The sequence below is a fragment of the Saccopteryx bilineata genome, chromosome 5, assembly GCF_036850765.1.
Source record: "Saccopteryx bilineata isolate mSacBil1 chromosome 5, mSacBil1_pri_phased_curated, whole genome shotgun sequence".
In the NCBI taxonomy this organism is placed as follows: Eukaryota; Metazoa; Chordata; class Mammalia; order Chiroptera; family Emballonuridae; genus Saccopteryx; species Saccopteryx bilineata.
In genome coordinates this window covers 139351452-139362161 of record NC_089494.1, presented here as the reverse complement: position 1 = coordinate 139362161, position 10710 = coordinate 139351452, and the positions used below count along the sequence as shown (strand labels likewise).

At 41.5% G+C, this 10710-nt stretch overlaps 1 protein-coding gene across 1 annotated transcript in view; it reads left to right on the top strand.

Moving 5' to 3' along the window:
• The first annotated feature begins 2965 nt into the window (after nt 1-2965).
• The window catches only part of GPR158 (G protein-coupled receptor 158), a 532888-nt gene continuing 525143 nt past the window's right edge, over nt 2966-10710 (top strand). Inside the window, exon 1 of the mRNA XM_066280852.1 lies at nt 2966-3934. Coding sequence (XP_066136949.1) covers nt 3033-3934 — 902 coding nt within the window. The 5' untranslated portion in view covers nt 2966-3032. The remainder of the gene's footprint in view (nt 3935-10710) is intronic.

The window sequence follows — 10710 nt, the reverse complement described above, 5'->3', positions numbered from 1 at the left end:
ATGTTTATTGCAGTGTTGTTTATAATAGCCAAGATTTGGACACAGCCGAAGTGTCCATCAATGGATGAGTGGATTAAAAAGCAGTGGTACATATACACAATGGAATACTATGCAGCCATGAAAAAGAAGATCTTACCTTTTGCGACAACATGGATGGACTTAGAAACTGTTATATTAAGTGAAATAAGCCAGGCAGAGAAAGATAAATATCATATGACCTCATTCATATGAGAAATCTAATGAACAATGTGAACTAAGGAACAGAACAGAGGAAGAGGCGGGGTCAAAGGAACCAGAGGGAAAGCCGTCAGAGGGAAGGGGGATGAGAGGATGGGATCAGAGAAGAGAAAGGGATTAGTGAAATTATTTACACATAATACAGAGATAAAGAGAGGACAGCAAATCTTGCAGGGAAGGGGGAAGGCATTGGCAGGAGGGGGAAAAAGGGGTATCAAGGGGAACACGGGGGTGGATGGGAGGGAGAGATATTTGATGGGACAATTGAATCTATGTAAACACAATAAATTAAAATCAATAAAAAATTTAAAAAAATGCCAAACCCAGCATTTAGATCCCTGGTCTTTCAATTATGCTGTGTCATCTTGTATGAATTACTCAGAGAAGGACCTACTAATAAACTATATCTTCCTTTTTTAGAACAATACTAGAAAACTAAAAAATTGTTAATAAGTTATGTAGGTTTTTCTAAAAAGTTCAATTAATGACAAAAATTACATTTCAGTCTTTAGATGGTTAAATAGATGGAAAATCATATCATATACTCTAAACAAACAGAAATTCTCTTCTATTATTATGACCACATGTGCTGTAGTAGAGTATCTAACCAAGATGACTTTTATTTGGCAAAGGCGCATACAGTACAAAGCAAAATTTAAACAAAAAGTCAGATATAAACATGAAATCTACTTGTAAGGAAATACAAATCTAATAACAACTCTTTGCATAGTTATACAAACTCACTTGGAGACCATGAACTGCAGTTTGAAGAACTGTTTGCTACGTCATCTTCCAAAAGCTCTTATCATTGACATGAGGCAGACTTCTCATCTTAGGAGTGGAGATGAATTTTTAAATAATTAACTTAATCGTCACAATCTTCTGGTGTACTCATTAACTTAGCAAATATTTAGTGAGAACAGACTATGTACCAGAAGTTTTTGTGTGTTCTTGGTGCTCAAGATACTACAGTGATTGATGCAGACAAACTTGTTCTTTGGAGCTTACATTTTAGTGCTTAGGTATTTTTTCAATGGAAGAATGAAATAAAATGATAAAGTAAACCCGAGCAGTACAATTTTAAAATGCTACAGGTGATATTTTTTTAATAGCTGGGGTTTGAAGTAAATTTGGGATTTTCATTTGTTTTTTTTTTTGCAGAATTATAAAATTTGAAAATAGAGGTGCATATAGAAAGTGGAAGTGCATTGAAACACTACATACCCAGTACTAATTTGTATTTTCAGAATGTCAGAAGACATTTTTAAAACTTCAAATAAAACTATTAGACATTGTTAAGCGACTTCCCAAAAACTGGGGAGGGAACTTAGCATACTTATTGAACTCTTCTTTCTTCTGCAGAGATATCCCAATTTCTAGGGATAACTTCCCTCTCACTCCACACAGATTCACACGTTCTTATTCTCTCTGAGTCTGAGTGCTGCCCCTTGTACAAGTTCTCAGCCTTCTACATCTTCGCTTGCATACTTTCACCGGTTCCCCTTCATCCTGGCCGCCTTTCAAGCACAGGTTCTTTAAATATGGCATTTTTTTCTTAAAGCTCAGTCAGTAGATGTCTCCATTACTTCCTCAAAGCTAAGACCTCTGCAAGTAGGTTTTAATCATTTCTTTAACCGACAAGGAAGAGAATTTGATAATTTGCCAAAAAATGAGCAGATGCTTGGGAGGACATGTTTTCACCCTACGTCCCTCCCCTCTGATTTAAGTCAGAAATGAAAACTCCTTTCTTCGTCTTTTTCAGGCAAAAGAAAAGGCTGATTGAGTTACGACTACAAGAAGCCAACACCCTCCTTCTCAGTACGTCCAAGTTTCTTTCGCTCTGAGCCACAGAAGCTCTGTTTCTCCCCATATTCCTGCCCACCTCATCCCACCCCCTCAGGTTTCAGAGTCATCGGGGAACGAAAGTGGGTGAAAGGACTTGGAGCTGCAGCATCTCGGGCCAACTCTGCCTCCTGCGCCTCCGCGGTACCGCCTCGGGTTCAGCACTGGACAGCTCCCGCCCCATTCCCAACAAATGGCAGTCGGTTGATTGACAGACGAGCCGACCAAACAGGAAACGAAACGACTCAAAGCCTCCCTACATGGGTTTGGTTGCGGCCAAGCTGCCCCTTTAAACCTGCTTTCCTCCCGAGGGCAGGGAGAGGCAGGGGTGTGGTTTGTGTCCAAACCTAAATCTTTTATTAACTAGCTGCAGGGCCCTTCCGGACCCCAGAAAGACAATCGTCTTAAAAGAAATCTTCGCGCGGCGGGGCCGTCTCGTGCGCTCGCGGGGCCGGTGTGTGCGCGCGCGGCCCGCGCCCGCCGCGGAGCGGGGAGGAGGAGGAGCCAGAGCCGGGAGGCGGGAACGACAGCCGCGGGTGAGATGATGGAGCAGCGTCCTCGGCGGCAGCGACGGCGGCAGCTCTTGCACACACCTCAGTGAGAGCGGCGGAGGAAGCTGCGAGCAGAGAGACGTGAGCAGGCTAACTACAGCTGCCGGGAGCCGGGGCGGGGGAGGAGACCTGTTCGGCTCTAGACTGGGAGGTGCGTAATCGCGAGCAGACCCAGCGTGGAGCGGCTGCGGCCGGCGTTGCCACAGGTGATTCGATTTCCTGTGAAGATAGCCAGCGGGCCAATTTCGAGACATTCTTATTTTAAAGTCCTTTTCCACTGGGTGCCATCTGGGTAAGTGTGTGTGTGTGGGGGGGGGGGGGGGGGAGAGACTCCTCGTAAGCTGACGACCAGAATTTAAAAAGTGACTCCTCCCGTTACCTCCTCTCTTCTCCGAGAGGCAGATGGGAGCCATGGCTTATCCCTTACTCCTCTGTCTCCTGCTTGCTCATCTGGAATTGGGAGCCGTTGGCGCCAGCCGCAACCCTGCGGGACGGTCAGGTTCTCCTCGAGAGAGGACCCCGAGGGCCAAGCAGCACGCCCAGCAGCCGGCTCTAGCCTCTGCCTCGGATCTCTCTGCTCCCTGGGGCCGCTCCACCGGCAGCACCATCTTGGCACAGAAACTCGCCGAGGAGGTGCCCGTGGACGTGGCCTCTTACCTCTACACCGGTGACTCCCAGCAGCTGAAGCGAACCAACTGCTCCGGCCGCTATGAGTTGGCGGGCCTGCCAGGGAAGTCCACGACCCTAGCCAACTCCCATCCCTCTTTGTACGGGGCATTGGACACGCTGACACACGCCATCAACTTCCTCAACATGATGCTGGAGAGCAATAAGTCGCAGGAGCAGAACTTGCAAGACAACGTGGCGTGGATCCAGGCATTGGTGCGGAGTCTCCTGGAGGGAGATCCCAGCATCTCCCGGGCGGCCATCACCTTCAGCACCCAGTCGCTGTCCGCGTCTGCCCCGCAGCTCTTCCTCCAGGCCACGCGCGAGGAGAGTCGCATTCTGTTTCAGGACCTGTCCTCCTCGGCACACCACCTGGCCAACGCCACCGTGGAGACCGAGTGGTTCCACGGCGTCCGGCGCAAGTGGCGGGCTCCTGTACACCGCCGCGGCCCCCACCAGGGGCCCTGGGGCATGGGCTACGGCTGGCGGCGCAGAGACTGGTTTAGCGGAGACAAAAGCCACGTCAGGTGGTCTCCGCCCTACCTGGAGTGCGAGAACGGGAGTTACAAGCCCGGCTGGCTGGCCACTCTCTCCGCTGCTTTCTATGGGCTGCAGCCTAACCTGGTCCCGGAATTCAGGTAGGGAGGGGGGTGGGAAGGCAAAAACAAAGCCTTCCTTCCAGTTTTGTGGGTGGGTGCGCCTGTGGGGAAGGAACACTTGGATGTGACACTTACGCCTCCCACCCTCACAGCAGAGATTGAAGCTGAGGAACACCCCACGCGGGCTCATGTGCTTCGGACAAGAAGCGCCCTGCATTTGTTAGCTTCAGACACTCAGCGAAAGCTTCTCTCAGATCAGTTTCCCTGCTAGGGGCTGGGGAGTAGGGAGAGCATTTGGGAGATCCGAGAAAAACCTCTGCTCCCCTAGGCTTCTCTTCAGTCCCTGGGGGAGCAGAGGTGGCGCTGCCAGCCTGGAGGGCTCAGGGCACAGAATGGTCAGCACCGGGTTAGAAAGAAAGGGAAATCGGAGGAAGAGAGTTCCTTGTTTCTGCCACTTCAGGGTAGCTTTTGCCTGCTTCCCTTGTGTGTAGTTTGGGGCACCAGTCTGTTGTAATTAAAGCAGCGCAACCCCTTGGCACTTCTGTTCCCTCAGCAGTGAGTCAGGCGCGACAGCACAGCTGTCTCCAGGATTCAGACTTTGCCATTTGCCCAGCTCCTTCTACCCATTTCCTGCCTCCTCCCAGTGCAGATCCCCTTCCTTGGGCCTTTCTTTCTCCTGCTCTCTGTGTCAGGCATACCTAAAAGTCCTCCAACTCTTCATATTCTCAAGCATTTTATAAATGAACCTGGTTGAGTTATTTTAGGGAGGGAGGGACTCCTTCCGACTGAACTCACTCAGGGAGCTTGGAGGAAACTAATTTTGTATTTCCTGTCTCAGAGCATAGCATTTGTAGGAAGATGAAAATTTGCAAATTAATAGGTGGTAACTTCTCCCCTGGAAAGTGCCTGACCTTTGAAAAGAGAAACCTCTAGAACAGTGGTAGTCAACCTGGTCCCTACTGCCCACTAGTGGGCGTTCCATTTTCATGGTGGGCGGTAGCAGAGCAACCAAAGTATAAATAAAAAGATAGATTTAACTATAGTAAGTTGTTTTATAAAGATTTATTCTGCCAAACGTAGCGAAAATCCGACATAAAGTACTTGGTAAGTAATTATCATTATATGCTTTAACTTGCTGTAACTCTGCTTTATAAATTTTATAAAGTAAAGTTACTTCCCTACTTTATAAGTCACCATTACTGTGGAACTGGTGGGCAGTTAGAAAATTTTACTACTAACAGAGATACAAAAGTGGGCGGTAGGTATAAAAAGGTTGACTACCCCTGCTCTAGAAGTAGCCCATAAGAATTGACAGAGAGAGCGGAAACTCCAAAGAGGGCCACATATTGACCAGGATCTTCCAGAACTTCCAGGTTGTGAGGCTCTGGGAAGGTCTGGGGACAGGGAGAGGGTTGAGGTTCCTTCTTCACTTTTGGGAACTAGGGCAAAAGTGAGTATCTTGTGTGTGCATGTGTCTCAATGCTTTGTTTGGCACAACAAGGGCAGGATGGTGACCAGATGAAAGATACTAGGCTGAGTACTGAGTGGGCAAATGGGGGAGTCAGAAAGCTTCTTTATCTTGGTACTGCCATTTACTGCTGAATGACTTCAAGTAAGTTGCTTAACCTTTCTGGCCCTCAGCTACTTATCTATGTACTCAGGGAGTTGGAACTAGATGATTTCTAGGGAGCAATCCAGTTGTAAAATTCTGTAGCTTTTAATTCTGGCAACACTTAAGAAGGCATTAATTGAAAAACAACCCACCTTCTCTGATTCTGTATGACCATACTGTGTGTGTGTGTGTGTATGTGTGTTCTATCTCTTTTAAAGATCTTGTCTTAAACCAGAGTAACTCTTTCCTACTTTCAGAATTAGCTCATTTCTTCCTGATTTCTGTAGGATCCTATTAATAAGAGCTCATTCCAACTTTGAGTCTTTGCCATTTTGTTTGCTCAGAGGAGGGAAGCTCAGCAGATGCCATTCACTGACAGCAAATTGTGACCTTCAAATAAACCTGAGAAGGGGGTCCTAGGTCCCAGGATCAGTCAACCCTTCCTCCAACATTTACTTTATGTCAAGCTCTGTGCTACCTGCTTTGCATATATTATCTTAATCAAACCTCACAGCAATTCTATGAGTTAGGGTTTGTTAATTTCCCTATTTTACAGAAAAGGAACCTGAAGCAAAGAGAGATTAAACTTGTTTTCCAAGATCACACAGCAGTTAAGTAGTAGAGCCAGGATTTGAGCCCATTTCATACTTTTAACCACTATGCTAAACTCTTCATAAAGGTGTCCTAGGATTCTGCATGGGATGTATTTACTACATAAAAAATGTGTATTTTCAAGCATCAGACATGGAACTCAGAATGAGGGCAATTCATTTTCAGAGTGATTTCTCTTAAGGATAAAAAAGCACAGGTTACCTAAATGAACTCAGTCTCTCTGCCAGCCAAGATGAAAGGCTGAGGACACAGTCTGAGGTTGTGAGGGCTCCCACACTCCCCACCTATTTTTTGGACTGCATTCAGAAAATAGTCTCTTGCTGAGCCTCTTTAAGTGCTTTCATAGTAATCGATGGTGTTCTTTAGGCAAGGCATGAAGCCAGGCCATTTAGTGTCAGGCTTTCTACAGAATCTGGCTTGTGCTGGCAGCATGCATAAATAGCAGAATAAGGGCTCTCATGTGAGTGCTTCTGTCCCATGTCCTGTGCTCCTCAAATGTTGTATGGAGGATACACACAGAAGTTAAATATAGGAACTGGAGAAACCTTAAAGAGATCATCAAGTGGTTCCTCCTCCTGTTGTTTCATAGATAAAGAAACAGAACCAGAAAGTTGAAGTGACTTGTCCAAAATTCACATAGTAACAAAAGAAACAGGATCCAGGCCTGTTGCCTCTGGTTCACACTGAGATTGGTATGCATGTTCCTAAATCTTATTTCTGGGGCTCTCCGGACCTTTGCACATAATGTATGATGAGGAACATAGTTTACTCTTTATCATCTTTTAGGACAAAATAATTAACCCATCTAACATAGCTGTTGAGTTTTAAGAAAAAGATTATATAATTTCACACAATTGAGTTATATTTAAATGGTCCTTTTTTTTTTACTTTTCTTATTCACAAAAGGCAAAAGTATTTCTGTTGATAACATTTATCATCTAAGATGTATATGCTAATATTCTAAAATACAGGAAAATAATATTGTACAGGTATAGCAACAGAGTCAACCTCAAATGAATTTTTGGGAAACTATGATTAGGGACTACAATCATAACTGAAAATATACTTTGAACCTGTAGAGTGTTATTTGTAAAAAGTCTTATCTATAATGAAAAAATCCATTGATATTGACTCCCTTATGGAAGACAAGAGAAAAAAACTTTATAATTAAATTTTTTTAATTTAGAAATTAAATTTAATGAGTGACATTGGTCCATAGCAACACACAAGTTTCAGGTATACATCTTCTTTGCACGTGATCTATACATTGCATGTGTGCCCAGCAGCCAAAGTCAAACCACCTTCTGTCACTGTTTACTTGCCCCCCTTACTTCTACGACACCCACCCCCTCCCTCTGGTAACCAACTCAATTTTGTCTATGTCTATGAGTCTCAGTTTTATTTCCCACATATGAGTGGAATCATATAGTTCTTAGCTTTTTCTGAATGACTTATTTCTCAGTATAATATTCTCAAGGTCCATCCATGTTGTCAGAAATGACAGTATTTCATGTTTTCTTATGATTGATTAGTATTCCATTATATATATGTACCACATCATCTTTATCTAGTCCTCTATCAAGAGACACTTTGGTTGTTTTCAAGTTCTGGCCACAGTGAATAATGCTGCGATGAACATGGGGGTGCATATGTCTTTGCAAACAGATGTTTTAGGGTTTTCTGGGTAGATACATAGCAGAAAGATTGCTGAGTCATATGGTAACTTTATTCTTAATTTCTTGAGGACCCTATATACTATTTTTTATAGTGGCTGTACCAGTTTACATTCCCACCAGCATTCCTTTGTCTCCACAGCTTCTCCAACACTTGTTATTACCTGTCTTATTGATAATAGCCAAGTGAACAGGTGTGAAGTGGTATCTCAACGTAATTTTGATTTGCATTTCTCTAATAGCTAGTGAAAATGAGCATCTTTTAGTATCTGTTTGCTGTTTGTATATCTTAATGGCAGAAGTGTCAGTTAGGTCCTCTCCCCATTTTTAACTGGATTTTTAGTTGTTGAGTTTTATGAGTTTGTTATATATTTTGGATAGTAACCCCTTGTCCGAGCTGTTGTTTGTGAATATCATCTCCCATTCAGTTGGCTGCCTTTTTGTTTTGTTGCTAGTTTCTTTTACTGTGCAGAATCTTTTTAGTTTAATATAGTTCCATTCATTTGTTTTGCCTTTACTTCCCTTGCCTTTGGGGTCAAATTCATAAAATGATCTCTATGGCCAGGGTCCTTAAGTACAGTACCTATGTTCTCTTCTTTGTAATTTATGGTTTTACATCTTATATTTGGGTCCATTTTGACTTTTTTTGGTACATGAGGACAAACTGTAGTCTAGTTCCATTTTTTTTGCATTTGGCTTTCCAATTTTCGCAGCACCATTTATTGAAGAGGCTTTCTTTTCTCCATTGTATGTTTTTGGTCTTTTGTCTAAAATTATGTGCCCATATACATGTGCTTTATTTCTGGGCTCTTGATTCTGTTCCATTGGTCTGTATGTCTACTTTTCCTTCCAATACCATGCTGTTTTGATTATCATGGCTCTTTAGTATAATTTCAAGTCAGGTAGTGTCATACCTCTAGCTTTGTTCTTTATTTCTCAGAATTTCTTTGGATTTTTGTGGTTCCATCAGATATTGATGATATTTCTATTCTATTTATTTAAAAAAGTACATTGGAATTTTAATGAACATTGCATTAAATCTGTATATTGCTTTGGGTAATATGGCCATTTTAACTATGTTTATTCTTTTAATCCATGAACACGGAATATCTTTCCATAACACTGAGTATCTTTCCATTTCATTGTGTCTTTTTCAACCTATTTTAATAATGCTTTGTAGTTTTCCATATATAGGCCCTTTTCATACTTCGTTTATTCCTGGCATTTTATTTATTCATTTTTTTTGCTGTTGCTATCATAAAAGAATTTTTTTTTCATTTCATTTTCTGATGTTTTATTGTTGGCATACAGGAAAACAGTAGATTCCTGTATATTGGCTTTGTATTATATGACATTACTGTATTTGTTTATTGTTCCTAACAGTTTTGGGGTAGCATTTTAGGGGTTTTCTACATACAGAACCATGTCATCTGAAGAAAGTGATACTTTTACTTTTTCTTTCCAAATTTGAATGCCTTTTATTTCTTCCTTTTGCCTGATTGTTCTGATTAGGACTTCCAGAACTATGTTGAAAATAAGTAGTGAGAGTGGGCATCCTTGTCTTGTTCTTGATTTTAGAAAAAAGGCTTTTAGTTTGTCATCATTGAGTATAATATTGGCTGATGGTTTGTCATATATGACCTTTATTATGTTTAAGTACTTTTCTTCTATACCCATTTCATTGAAGGTTTTAATTATAATTGGATGTTGTATTTTATTAAATGCTTTTCTGCATCTATTGATAGTATCATATAATTTTTTACTTTGTTTTGTTGTGGTATATTACAGTAATTGATTTGCATATGTTAAAGCTTCCTTGTACTTCTAGTATAATAAACCCCACTTGATCATGGTGTATTATTTTTTGGAATGTATTGTATTGAATTTGCTATTATTTTGTTTAGAATTTTTGCATCTGTATTCATCAGAGATATTGGTCTGTAGTTTTCTTCTTTTGTGGTGTCCTTGGTAGTTTTTGGTATCAGGGTGATGTTGGTCTCATAAAATGTGTTAGGAAGCATTACCTCTTCAATTATTTGAAATATTTTGAGAACAATGGGTACCAAAATCTTCTTTGAATGTTTGGTAGTATTCATTAGTGAAGCCATCTGGTCCTGGACTTTTATTATTTGGGAGGATTTTGATAGTTGTTTTAATTTTCTCACTATTTACTAGTTTATTTAAGTTTTCTACTTCCTCATGATTTAGTCCAGGAAGATTATATAGCTCTAGGATGTTATTAATTTCTTCTAAGTTATTGAATTTGGTGACATATAGTCTTTTATAGTATCCTAGTATAATCCTTTATTTATCTCTGTGGTAACTTCACATCTTTCATTTCTGATTTTGTCTGCATGGGTCATTTCTCCTTTTTTCCAGTTAGTCTAGCCAGGGGTTTGTCAATTTTATTAATCTTTTCAAAGAACCAGTTCTTTGTTGTATTTTTTGTATAGTTTTTAATTCTCTACCTCATTCAGTTCTGCTCTAATTTTTATTATTTTTATTCTTCTGCTGACTTTGGGTTGCCTTTGTTCTTATTTTTCTAGTTCTTCAAGATGAAATATTAGGCTGTTTACTTGAGATCTCTCTTGGTTCTTGAGATGGGCTTATAATGATATAAACTTCTCTCTTATTACTGCTTTTTCTGTATCCCAGAAGTTTTTATATGTCATGTTGTTATTCTCATTTGTCTCTATGTAGCTTTTTAAAAAATTTTATAATAGCCTCCCCTTTTTGATTATTTTTATTTATTCATTTTAAAGAGAGGAGAGAGAAAGAGAGAGAGAGAGAGAGAGGGGGAGAGAGAGAGAGAGAGAGAGAGAGAGAGAAGGGAGGAGCAGGAAGCATCAACTTGCATATGTGCCTTGACCAGGTGAACCCAGGGTTTTAAACTGGTGATTTCAGTGTTCCAGGTCGAC